The following is a 13,997-nucleotide window of genomic DNA, read 5'->3' on the forward strand; positions in this document are numbered from 1 at the left end:
ACCATAAAATGTAACTGTTATTGAAAAGGACAAACAGACTTGGCCATGCCTTTACTACTACAGTTTTTCCCTTCATTGTCAGGGGTGGTCACTCAGACAATTAAAGTTGGTTAGAAGCACTGTCCTTTTATAAAGGACATTCCCACAGATTCTGTAATATTTATGATTTTTCAAGAGCCCAACATGGAGCTATACATTTTCAGTCATGACTATAAAGAAATTCAGAGAACACTTTTTAAAAAAAAAAAAGTGCACCCATTTGCAGGAATAGAAATATCCCCATTTACCCAATTAAATGGTGGTAATGAATTTAAAAAAAAAAAAAAAAACAAAACAAACAAACAAAAGAAAACCAAACCAAAACAAAAAAACAAACTGTTCACAGTTATATATGATGTGATTATATGTAGAAGGTCCTTGAGCAAACTCAGCAAACCTGCTCTTTATTTAGTTTCTTGGTAACAAACACATTAATGGTAGCTATACTGAGAATCAGGCCATAAGTTTCTTTACCAACAGTTCCTAAGTGAGTTGGAAAGAAACTAAAATCTGGTATGGGAAAAGTCTTTTTAAAAGTCAGTCTTCAATACAAAAGATGAGGAAAACACACTATTTTTGTTCTGCTTGACTGCAGTGTTATTGTAGGAGAAGGCATGCATAACCAAACTTGTCCAGAACTGTGTTTAATGTACTTGGAAAACATTAACTTATTTCTGTAGCTGTATTTGTTGCTCCTGCAAGCCTCTTGCGTGGTTTGATTATGGGATAGAATTCCATGTGTTTGATTTATACCTTAGGGTGAAAATAATTGTGTTTTGGGGCTGGTTTTGTTTGTTTTTTAATTAAATTATAACTCAACTTTCTGGATTTGAGATGCTTATTTTAGGGAAAGGGGAGTAATTATTAAACAATGCAGTTGTTGATAATGTTCAAATTTGTCTTATAGTTTTTTGTTGGTTTGTTTTGTGAAGTAGCCTCCTGCCTGAGGCTACAAAGTGGGATCTGGGATTTGCATGTAATAGCTGGTCCTGGTTGCTCAGGGCTGGAGGCTGATCACTGGTGTTTAGAGCCAGCATCTGGTCTTGCCTGAGATCTCAGTGACCCTCTGCCTGTCCCAAAAGCAGTTGCCACTGCAGGTTGCTTCATGTGCTTCCGTGTACCCCTTTATATTGCAACTGGGGTTGATAAGCCATTTCAGAAATCTGGGCCTATTTAAAATACAGCTTTAAGCATAGGTCACATATGGAAGAAAAGTAGTAGAGCAGATGCTAATAACTCAGCTGTTCACCATGCTCACCTCTCTTCTCATCTCCTTCCCTTGCCCTTTAGACTAGGGATTTGCAGTGTTGTTGCCTTACAGACTTTCTGAGCGTATGGCATGTTAAGGTAGGACACAGAAAATGCCTTAGGCTGGTGCCTGTGGTGTGACACCTGCAATATATTTCCTTCAGGAGCTTACTGTCTGCAGGGTAGCACTGAAGGCCATGTAGGTGGGAAGTAGAGAGCCTGACTTTCTCTGCTCGGGACTCCCAGCTGGTGGCAGTTTTCTGGGGCTTGATCAGGCCATTTGAGCACCAGTTGACTGACCGTGGTGTTCAAACACTCAGCCATTTATCCCGGCCTTGGCACAGTTTCTGTGGTCAGCTGGTGCTGTCAGGGACAGGCTCAGCTGAGGCTCTTTGCAAGCTGTAAACACAAACAGTGAACTCTGACTGTGTTACTAGCTTGATTTTACATAAAATTGTAAAAATCCAGGAATTCCAAGTTTTCATTTGTGAACTCAATGCAAATTGGTCACACTAGCAGGTTTGGATTTCTTCTGATGAATTTCCAAGTTACTGTTTCAGTTGGGACATCCAGCACATAACCTGAAGATATTAAAACAAATATAACCGTGAAGAACTAGCATAAAAAAACCAACTGTAACTTTAATCTAAAACTAAACACTTCTCTGATTTTATAATGAACATCAGTATGTAAGTACACGTTACTGTTCTTGGATAGCTTCTGTGGGTGCTGTGAGACAGACTATGGCATAGAAAAGGGCAGGTCTGACTTGCTGGAGGGCGTGGAAGTTCAGCAATGGCGATGCACACTGTACAATCTCTTTGATAACATTCACAATTCGTGTTATTTTGTGAAAAACTTCAAAATGGAATTTCATCCTTGTTGCAGACAGCTATAGGATGAAATTCCTGTCGTCTCTTGTGTCTAGCTGATAGTATTCAACAGAAACCTGGGCTTGGGTTTAGAGCATGTAATATGGTTTATTGGGGCCGATGGTTGAATTTCATATAGAAGTTGATACTTAAGTGGAGAAGAAATGTTAGGGGTTTAAGTTATGAAGAACATAGGGCACCCTAATCTGAAAATGAAACCTAGCCTACCAAATCTACCTCAGGTATGGGCAAGGTTATCCAGGTGACATGCCAGGCTTTCTACAGAGAGGTACCTTGGAATGAAATGGACCTGTAATTACTTGTGCTGCTATGCACAGTCAGTTAAATAAAAATCAAACATTTGTTTATTCAGGTTTATTTTTTTCACAGTTATAGAAAAGATTGGGTTTTCTCTTGGTTTTGTTGTTTGTTTTCTCTGGATAGCAAATAAATATATATATATATATAAATATTATTGATGCTATTTTACTGGCTTCTATATTTGAAGCTTGAACAAGTGAGTAGCAAGATCTAGCTATATTCTGACACTTCAAAAAATAATGCTCTGCTGGAGAGTGGTTAGGATTAGTTATTAAAATTCCTGCAGAGTCTCCAAGCATAGCTTGTCCTGCAGCACGCTCTGCGCTTAGTGCAGGGGCTGCACGTGATTTTCTTACTTTCTCCAGGCAGATCAGGAGCTGAGCACTGGAGACTCCTGTGGTCACTGCTCTTTGCTGAAGCCTGGCTAAGGTGGAAGAGAAGTAGAACTTACACTTCCACCAGTGCCTTTTTCTAAGTAAGATAGGAAGCATTGGGGGTGGCAGGTGGGAAGGGTTGGGGAAATACGAGCAGAAGGGTCAAATGGCATTTTCCCGAGCAAAGAAGTCTGTAAGGAGCATTAGGCATCGCAGTGCATCGTGAGACCCAAAGGCCAGGCTGATGAAAATTTGAGCCTGGCAATTAAAGACCTTCTTATCTAGTGGCTGGACCACAGTGAAGAATAACTTTCTTTTTACCCATCAGTGGACTAGTGTGTGAGAGCTATTTCTGCAAGTGAAAAGGGTTGGGTTTTTTTTAACTCTGAAGGTGAAAAGGGAAGAAAAGGCTGTGCAGTGTAATTCATGTAGTCACCTGGCTTTTTGGTAAAAGATTAACATGGTGCTGAATAATTAGTTTAAAACTTAGCTACTGGAAAATTAGAGAATCTGAGGTTGAAAGCTTCGTACACAGTTGTAGTCTGTCTTCACCTTTTTGTATGTCCTTGATAATTAGATAACTGAATTTTTTATTTAGCAACAACCATTCCTGAATAAAAAAGTCCATTTTCTGGAATAGAAATAAAATAAAAATTAACACACTATGATCAATTGCAGACTGTATATCAAGAACAATTTCAAAGTAATAGCAGTGCATAGTGGTTTGTATGGAAATACTGTTCAGAAATCACCCGAAGATCACATTCTCCTTTTTTCCCCTCATTTAAAAACAAAAGAAAAAAAAAGAAAAAGCCGAAGCAAACAAACAGAACCCAAACCCCAAATACTACTGATCTCCCAGGAAAAAATGTCATGTGCTGCCTAAATAAATGAGTCTTGGCAACTTAGAGTTTTGATTTTAGGAAATATACAATAACAAACTATCAATTGGCTGACAAAAAAAAAGTATGAGAGAGTACTTGTTGAATGTTTTTATGTGTCTGACCTCTGAGTTTTCTGTGAGAAGGGAATTGTTTTAGCTGGTTCTAAGTATAGATTACACATTGTTATGCAAGGATGGATCACTGCACTGCTTTGTTGCCTTTGGTGCTCTATACAATTTTGTATCTCATGGCTCTTCATGCATTTCACATATGTTTTTTTTTGTTGTGATGTGTAAGTAGATAGGATGTTTCAGATTTTTAATGATTTTATTCTAAATTTTTCAGTTTCTTTAGCTGTTTAAAATAAAAGCCAGCCTACATTTTAAGGCAGATATACAAATAAGGGGAGATTGCAAAATAGTACTGACATTGGTACTGTGTAGCTTGGCCAGCAGTCTAGGAAACACTCATATTATGCAAGTCTCCTTGTAGCTAGTCTCCAATAAGTGAGGCATGATTTGGTAATTGGTATGGTAATTAACCTGGAAAACTATCCTCTGCTTCGTTTGCCAACTGGCTTTATATGATGTGATGTTAATTGGTAAACTGATCCAGTGAAGAGAGGCTCGAAATGTTTACAGGCTTGACTGTATTTAATTCATCTCTTATTTCAATGAATGGCTTTTCTTCTGTTTGGGAAGGGGGGTGGGTGGATTCGGTTTGGGTTGTTGTGTTTTTTGTTTTTTTTTTTTTTAATTTGTGAAAAATCATTTTTAGGGTTTTGGTGTTCATTAAGATTTTTCTAAAAAAGAAAAAAAACAACTTTTTTTTTTAGTGGTATGCTCTCAGATATAAATTTCTAGCTTCAATTGCTAGGCTGTAAAATATTGACATGCTTTTAACATTGCTTCTGGTTGACTTACATATGTGTGTTTGTATATATATTCCTGAAACAAAATGTTATTTGACAGAAAGTGATCTGCATTAACTCAAGACTGTTTTGTAAGTTGAGAGTAAACAGAATTGTTTATTGTAGTGAAACTTATATGGTAAATATAGAAATATGTAAGAAATCTGTAAAGGGGTGAGGGATTTACTAGTAACATGATAAAAACTTGTCTTGACATCACCTTCATGCTTTATAGTACATATCAGGGTTTTCTACTGATTTAATCTAAGACAATGGCCTATGGCTAACCTAAGTATACACTGCAGGGGTTGCTTGTGATTCTGTTTAGGATGCTCACATTTAGAATGTGGAAGCCCCTCTATATATGCATTTATATTCTGTTTACAATGTGCTAGCTCTACAAACCATTCTTTTCTATAAGTAGCATTTGTTACTACAGGTATTTGGGTTGTCATGAGATCTTCATGGTGTTGTGGGTTTCTCTGAAAAAACGTAGATGAAACGTAGTAAATTATAAGAACTGTTATTAAACATAATTTTTGTTTTACAGATTATTCAGCAATAGTTATGAACTCCCGTTTACGAGCCTTAGGTGGGAGGATAAATAACATACGAGCATCAGAACTACCAAAGGAGAAAACTCGATCAGAGATAATCTGTAACGTCCACTTTTTGGATGGCTCTGTACAAAGCTTCAAAGTCAACGTAAGTTTGGAAAACTACTTTTCTTTAAATACCCATAAATTTGTTTGAAAGCTGAAGATCAAATGTGGGGCCCTGAGGCATGGAATTTCCAAAAGATGTTGAAGATATAGCTTTGCCATTACAAATTGCAGAATTACTGGTTATGAAATGGATTTATAAAGTGCTATTTTAATTTTCTTTAAAGTCAACCAACTGAAATGTCATAAAATCATGGCATGCAGATTCTATCAGGAAAAAGGTCTTCTGTATGGTATGGGAACCATGAAGAAAGGAGATCTGGTGATCATTATCAGCGATGAATAAGTAATTCATATTTAAAGGGAACTCCCAAGTTTGTATGTGCTCCTCCTTTTCTCCCATCAAAAGCCTGATAGTGCTAAAAGGAGGAGGCCTTGTAAATTCCTGTAGTGATGTCAGTACATTTTGTGAAATGCAGAGATGGTGTGAAGTGAAGACATCATGGATCAGTAGGACAGGTCTGTTCAGTCTTTTGTACTTCAGTGTAGTCTCTTTATCTTGGAGTAGGGTGGGAAAGGGGATTAATGGAGGCTTGTAGTCTAAATTTTTTTACTGTATTTTATTCTGTAAATATTTTGGGCTATAACCTTCAGTACTGATGAAAAATATTGGTTCATTTTTAAATGATAACAAAGGAAATAACTTCACTCCTCAATTTTCAGTAGAATTATCTGACCATGCAGAAAAACTGTGAATGAATTTAAGTATAATTGTGTGAATTTGTGTATATGATACTTCTTTTATCCAATTTACCCTATTTGAGAAGTGTTTTGCTGAGGAAGCTGCATTGTTGGATATCTTAAATTATGCAATGCTTTCTTAAAGGACATTCAAAACTTCACCTGAAAACTGTATTTTCCTAAGTATTATTACAGTTCTCTCTGCAGACTGATTTTATGTTTGAACTTTTTCTGTTGGATATTGATTGAAATAGAAATTATTTGATAGGTAAACAGAATATTTTAATTCTAATATATACAGAATTAGCTTCGTATTTTATTATATATTATATACTATATATATGTATATGTTTATATAAATATATATACATTTATATATATATAAAGTAGATAACACTGGGGAGTGGGATACAAGAAGAGTAGGCATGTAAGAGAAGGAGCAACACATTAGTATATAATTTCCATTGTTTGCGTCCAGCATGTCCTATAGGATTGCCTTGTCTGTCAATGAGCTAGCATAATTGCTCTCCCCCCCAGCACAACCATCTTTGAAAAATGAGGAATTTAAAACTTTTTAAAATCCATGCATGGTAGTATATTTTTCCTTTGTAAACAAGCATTTATTTATACAGTTTTAGATTTAGTGCTTGGCTTGAAGACCAGCACTGTTCAAGTGAACTTTGCTTCTCATTTCATCCTTTAAGCAGTGAGTGCAGTATGGGAAATGGGAAACATTTTGAAACTCTGGACCCAGCTGATTTATTTCCCTGCCTTCAGGGTAGCCCCAGGGTACCCCTGCTGGTTACCTCCTTCCTCCAGGAGTTGGAAGGGCCTCCTTTACTGCAGCTGTAATGCTGAACTGCCCTAGGGGTAATGCAGGACCCATTATTGCTTTATTGAAAAGAAGCGGGAGCGTGGCTACCCTATTTTGTTTACAGGCTACTGCAAGGAAGAGGTTTACCAGAAGATTTATGTTCTTTGAGTACTGTGCTTTCATACCAGTACTGAGGGAGCCTGCACTGTCCTGCAAGGATGGCCCTTCCTGGTTATCCTGACCTTACTGTCTGCCCCAGAACAGGCTTTGCCACACTCTGGTGGTGTCACAAAGTCCAGTTCTCAAAAGGATTTGAAGCCAGCTGCAGAAAATTTCTATTCAAGTTCTGCGTACGTTAACAGAAAAATTTAGCTTTGTGAAGTTTGTGCCTGACTGTGTGTGTGTTCTTATTTTAATTGCTGACATCGTTCAGTTTTATGCCTGTGAACAAAGAGTAACTCAAGTCTGTGCTCAGTCTGTTAATCAGCTAGGCACGTATTGAAGGAAAATAAGTTTTGCTCTGAACAGATTTTGCCCACTAGTGAAGTCTTTCTGTGTTGCTTGGGAGAACCTGCTTCCCATGTCAAGACATTGATTTATAGATATAATTCTGCTCCATACTTTATTAATTTCTGGAATGCCGGACCAACTGATAATTCTATATTTTTAAGAAATTAAATATGCATATCACATGGCATGATTATCCATAAGACAAATTAACAGCAGTGTATTTAGTAATGTAGTAACACATTATTAAAATTAAGGTGCTTTCTGAAATGACTAGACATAGATACAAAATACATAGATAAAAAGGCATACTATGTGTTGTGAACATTGTAAATGTGTTTTCTAGGTTTTTTTACTTGTTCAATTTTTACTGTTATTGCTGAAATCTGTTGAAATTTTTTCTCCTTTCTGAGTTTGGAGAATTGGAACTGAACAGGATCACTCCTTTTAAAGGATAGGGTGTAGTGTTTTCTCTTTAAAAGAACTTCAACATGTTACTGGAAAATTAAGGTTGGGAGTTTTTCAGGGTTTTATGTTTGTGGGTTAGTGCTATCTGGTAGTGACTTATGAAAGCTCTGAGCTTGGATCTATGTTACACTTTGAACTGGTATTAGACTAATATTCATGTATACATAAGTACACTTTACATTCATAGACAAGATTATAATTTTCTGCCACAAATAATGGAAAGTGAATAGGGAAAAGCAGAATACTCAAAGCTTGGCCTTTGTCTGTTTAATAGCATAAATGAAATCAAAGACTCTTCCCATTCTAATGACAGCAGACTGGAAAACACTGAGCATGGCTTTGTCATGTAGCAACTATCTGAACACAGAATTCTTACTGCAAGAGGATTTATTTATTTCAAAGCCATAGGGGGACTATATAGAAAAATAACATGAAAAAAAAAGAAACATCTAAACTAAGAAGACACTTGAGAGAAATTTTCTTTGAGTTTAAGCAAATAGATATTCCTAGGTTGTCATTTCTAGTATCTTGTTGGCACTGCACAGATGCTTAAGACTAGTACATTTTGAGATGGATTTAAATTTAATACAAAGGTGGTAGATTAAATAGTCTAAATTTACAACCTGCTGACACACTGAAAAGAACAACTTAAGTATTTTGAAATTTTGAACTAGTACTAAGTGACATCTTTAGAATGGTGGTAGAACATTCATTGTATCTCCAAATACTGAATCTTTTAGAGAGCAGGGACAATAGAGATACAACTTTCTTTTCATTCTGTAGCAAGAGGATCTTTACAGAGCCCACATCAAACTTAGTTAGCAAATTGCGTGGGTTTATGAACCTTTGAAAATTATAGCTATAGGTCACTGTCTGTAGCAGTGTGAATGAAAACCAAATATCCTCAAACTGGGCAAAGGAAGAAAGAAGGTGGATTTTGATTATGGAAATAACCTGAGGGACTTTAGATCTATTGAGAAACATGAAGATAGCTGTATAATTTGATTCCTGCAAATTTTCTCTTATTAAGCACTTATCCCAAAGGATATCAGTAGCCTGACCAACTGTAAATACCTAGTTTCAAGACAGCAGTGCCATTTTGCTCCTGGATTTTTGGCTTTGGCAGAGTAGTGAAGTGACAGGCTTTTTTATCCATTGTTCTTATTTAAAAGTGTTTGTATTACAGTTTTGGTGAGTCTGAAATTTGTATTGATGGTATCACAAAGAGTTAATCAGTGTAGCTTGTGGTATATGCTGTTCTTAGGTAATCATTATCAAGAAGGCTCACATGAGAATACAGACTGACTCATTCCTCTACACTGCTTACAGTCCAGATAAGAAATGTATGTTAAGTCCACGAGACTGAAATGGCCTTTCTTGTCTTTCTCCCATTATGTGTTTCGGTATTTCGATGAAATATGTTCAAAGACCAGGCAAAGAATAGAATGGGCATGTAAGCTGAGATAGAAAGGTTCTTTCAAAAGCACATTTGAGACAAAGCCTTGACTGCACTTGGTATTGAGTGTTGCATTTAATTTTAATTACATCCATGTTTTCTTGAAGTCTTGAAATAAATTTCAGGTGTTTGAATTTTGTGATAAGGCTAATTCACTTCTAACTGTGATGTTTACATCTGTCTTGTTCTAAGGCTGTAATGCATAAGCCTTCCACATGGGGAAGATGTTAGTTGTCATTCTAATATATACAGTATGTGCCTACATACCGTGTTTGTGTGTAATAAGTATATGTTAAGCAGTAATGCAAATTTATTTGTAACTTTTGGTATAAACATGCATCAATTTTCCATTATTGCTCTACTTTGACGCATTTACCAGGAATGATCACTTGGGAAGTATTCCTCTCAATTTTCAGTAAATTGTAAGTTTCATCCCTTCACAAAAGTCAGCGTCAGATCACTTTTTTTATTGCATTGTCTGAGTTGATGCTTATGTCTTAGTACCTGTGATTTTTGCTTTTAGAGTAGCTGCCTTTTAGTAACAGGGTTTCCTTCTAGAAATAAAATGATTAGGCAGTAATAATGAGAAAATTTGCATGACTTGAGATTCAAATTATAAGGAATTAATACCAACTATTGCTATTGGTATGTTTAAAATAATGGGCAGAGACACAAGTCTTAGAGGGTTTTTTTGACTGTGGATGTAAGTTTTTTATCATTTTAAACTTCTCATAGTAAAATGCAATGATGCAGAATTGCTGGATGTCACTAAGTTTTCTTACTGGATATTGTCTGATAATACAAGCCAGTTTAGTGCTAATCTGTGTCCCTGCACATTGAAAGAACTGCTGTATGAAGTTTCAGGCTGGCAACAAATATTTAGTTATATATTGAAGCAGATCAGTATACTCTGGAAAACAGTAATACAATATGAAATTTGATGATGCCTTTGAGGACAGCGAGAAAGCGATCTGACTTACAGCAGGCTTGTCAGTCTCTAGCTCTTTGTGGGGCCTGACATTGTAATAAATGCTGAAAAAAAGAATGAGCAGAGGGGAGATTTTTCCGAAGTTAAAACTGGAATGACTAACCTCATGTATATGTTTGTTTTAAATCATGTTGGAGGCAGAGGAAATGCAGTAGGTCAAAACTCTGTGGGCTTGGATAAATATTTTGTAAGACCTTTATACAGGAAAATACTGCTCTGGAGTATATGGAATCTAGAAGACAAGGGATGAGCAGGGAGTTGGCTCAAGAGGTGGCAGTAGATTTTGCTGAAAAGGAGCTTTTAAACAGTGCAAGGACGTTAACAGAGTTATTGACAAATTTAACATTTTGCCATTGAATTTTTTCAGTAAATCAAAAATATATGGTTTGAGGCATTATTAAAAATAAAAAAAAATACAGGAATATGAGGTAGCAAATATGTTATCTTGAGCAAGGAGTAATTGCAGTGAGGGAAATCAGTAGTGTAAACTAATAGCTTTCATAAGATGAGGTAATATTTTTTTAAGCTCAATTTTCAGTTGCAAACAATAGAGGGGGGAGAACACTGGTAGCTTGGAGGCTGAGCTGCTCATGTGTTATTGTTCTGAAAAAGATGAGCGCTATTATGCACCAAGCAGGAATCTTCAGCCAATGTCAAGGAAGTATTAACAGTGTTAGTCTTGGCATCGAGGCCACCCTCCAGGGAATGCCACATGTGGATCCTGGCTACTCGCAGTCAAAAGAGGGAAGTTCCAGTCAGGCAGACATAGAAAGTACAACTAGGATGCTCTGCAGAAGTCTGAACCTAAGGAAAGAAGCAGCTGTTCTGTTTATTCTAGCTAAACAAAATCTTTCATGGTCTGAATAAGAGCATCAGGTAAGTAAATAAATTCCAGGAAGAGAATAGAACGGTTAGCAGAAGAGCAAATAAATGATCTGTGTGGAAATTAAAAGAAGGTGTAGCACTTCATTCAAGCTCGTAGGCATATTGGGACCAAAGGACACAGGCTGTTTGGTGGTGGATGACTGTTACAGGATAAATTAGGAAAGGATGACCTCAAACAGCGCATGAGGGGCAATGGGTATTATGTTTGAATTGAGACTGAATTTGCAAAAGCTTAGGTGGTGTTTAACTGTGAGTTTATTGCCAGAAAGGGGGGGCAAAGCTTTTGCAGAGGAGAGAGATAGATGTGCTATATATTGTGCTGTCCTCTTTGTATCGCTTTGTACCACTTACCTTGTAGAAGTTAACAAACTGAAAAGGATTACTTGCATATTTACCCCTCCACTCCAGAGAACTAAGTCTTCACTTACGTTTATGCAGTTCTTAGGACAATGGGTCTTGATGACTCCAGCTTCTAGGCAGTACTTGACATTAAAAATATTGAAGAGGTTCTTTCTCTTCAAAATAGTGTATCTTACTAGAAATTAAACTTGACTAATCTAAATTATAGCAAGAAATCATTGTGGTGCAGGCAGAATGTAGTAGGATGTAATAGGTGTTGGTTATGACAGCTTTAAATAGTAATTTTTGGCCTCTACAACATAAGGTGAAATGTATTTCAAGGCAGATTTAAATGGAGGTGAATGGTGTGTGGTTATGAGGTGGTTGATGCAAAGCTTTCAACAGTTCAGAATTGGGATTGGTAGATGTCAGGAAGATTAGAGAAGTGGAAATTTCAGGGTGGAAACAGGCCAACCTCTTGGAAATGTTTCTTTTTAGTTGAAAGCTTTAAAGTTTTTAAGATTATTTTAAAGCTTGTGTCATTGTAACAGAATAGAATAGTGTGGAAAGTGCATAGTTTGTTTTATCTCATTGTAGAAAGGCAAGAGCTTTATTAAGAATGTCTTAACTACTTGCTGTAATGGTTGACAGGGCTAAGGAGAACTTGGTTCTAATGCCCATTTTAGCTGAGTGATGTTGATGTTGTTTTGCCCTCTTCCTTCGGTGAAAATACAATGTGTTGTAAAGCACTTGACATGTTGTAATATTAGAATATACTGTGGCTATAGACTGTGTTGGAATGGATATCAAAATTCAAAAGCAGTGATGTGACATGCTTAGCCTGCCTCACTTTTTACCTAGATCTCGAAATTGCTTATGTGCAAAAAAGATTGAAGATTGTGCAACATGAGCTGTGTGGTAGCTTTATTTTTAGGTGTATAGGCTGAAAAATAACTAACATGTTTCTTAAGACAAAGACAAATAAATATAGAATTTCTTGAGAAAAATGCAACAAAAACCTTCAGCTTTGGGAATTTTAACAACTGAAGAAGACTTTAACAATTTAAAATGACGTTTTGTACTTAGCTTAGGTTTCTGAAGTGAGTGCTTGATCTAGGGACTGAGGAAGAAACTTTGTGCTTTTAATACCAGAGAGGAAGAACTGGAGCCACAGAAAACTAGTTTTGGAAATTGCTTCATTGCTTTTGATAGGAAATGTGGAGAGGAGGAAGAGAAAGAAATAGTGGGTATAAAGATGGAGACTGGTACTAGCTGAGCAGCTGGGTTAGGGTTGGGAGACCCATTGAAATATTTCAAAGAGAGAATTGCAACTGCTGAGCAAAAATGTTGTATCAGGGAGCTTGCTTGTCTCTACAGGGAAGCAGTGAGAAGGTTTAGCAATTCATGTGTGCCAGGGAGAGGGGTGGGTTGCAATTGTGAAAGGGTGGGTGGGGAGAGAGAAGGTGAAGGCACCTGAATTGGGATGGAGGACCAGAAGTATGAAAAATGAGAAGGGAGTTAGGAGATAATGCTTGTAAAGAAAGGAAGCTGAAGGGAGTCAGAAGCATTGAAATTCAGAGAGAAAAATAGCAGAAGACTCTGCCCTCTGTGGTTTTCTCCTGCCCCACTTGTAATGAAACCTGCGATGCCTGAACACTTTCTTTCAATGACAGTGTGTGTCTCATTCCCTGTAATTGCTGCTTTTGGTCACAATATAACTTCAGCTGCTCATTTAGCTCATGTCAGATGTGCCATAGCTGTGCAATTACGCTTCTAAGTTGTGCAGGTGTCATGTGATGTCACTTGAAAGTGTTTTAACGTTCTGCTTATAAAAACATAACCCTCGGGAATCAAATGTGGTATGTAGAGTAAGGCAGTGCTGAGGATTAATGTATTCATGTCAGGAAATGCTCATTATTTCAGAGGGTTAAGGTGGCATCTGCTGTTTTCATAGGGCCCTCTTGTGTACATATATGGATTATCTCTGATAGGCAATCTCAGTTTTCATAGCAGAGCCCACCTCATCGATGGTGCTGGACGGAACTGCCTGACAGATACATGGCACCATGGCTGTGTGTGATGAGGAATGCGTGGTCCTTGCCTGTCACCAAGATTTCAGTTTCTAAGCTGGATCTAGGTCTATGTTATTTCACAAAAAAATGAGGTTTGATCAGGGCCATGGTTTGAATATCCCAAAGAACAGTAGCCTGTCTGAAAGGAGGGGAATAGGAATGTGCATCTAGGGAAGAGGAGGGCACAGAGCTGCTGCATTTGATGGCTGCACAGACTTACAGGCCTGAGTGGGCTCGCATTTATTGCAAAACCTCAACTATTTGTTGTGAAAGTTAAATGAGATCGGAGACTGTTGTGGAGGGGAAAGAGTAGTCTCATACATAAGGTAGTTGAGTGTTGCCTACGTTCTTTTCTTCATATGTGACTTTGATCCAGAAAAATGGGTATAACTTTTCACAGGAGACCAACAGTTGGCT

The 13,997-nt window shown here is 37.2% G+C and overlaps 1 protein-coding gene across 4 annotated transcripts in view; it reads left to right on the forward strand.

Annotated features, from left to right (window-relative positions):
* The window catches only part of PTPN3 (protein tyrosine phosphatase non-receptor type 3), a 174,596-nt gene that overhangs the window by 68,011 nt on the left and 92,588 nt on the right, over positions 1-13,997 (forward strand). For all 4 annotated transcript variants that reach the window (XM_032988995.2, XM_032988996.2, XM_032988997.2 and 1 more), the window contains exon 2: positions 5,199-5,353. In XM_032988995.2, coding sequence (XP_032844886.1) covers positions 5,199-5,353 — 155 coding nt within the window. The remainder of the gene's footprint in view (positions 1-5,198; positions 5,354-13,997) is intronic.

The sequence above is a fragment of the Tyto alba genome, unplaced genomic scaffold (genome assembly GCF_018691265.1).
Source record: "Tyto alba isolate M040663 unplaced genomic scaffold, T.alba_DEE_v4.0 Super-Scaffold_27, whole genome shotgun sequence".
Taxonomy (NCBI): domain Eukaryota; kingdom Metazoa; phylum Chordata; class Aves; order Strigiformes; family Tytonidae; genus Tyto; species Tyto alba.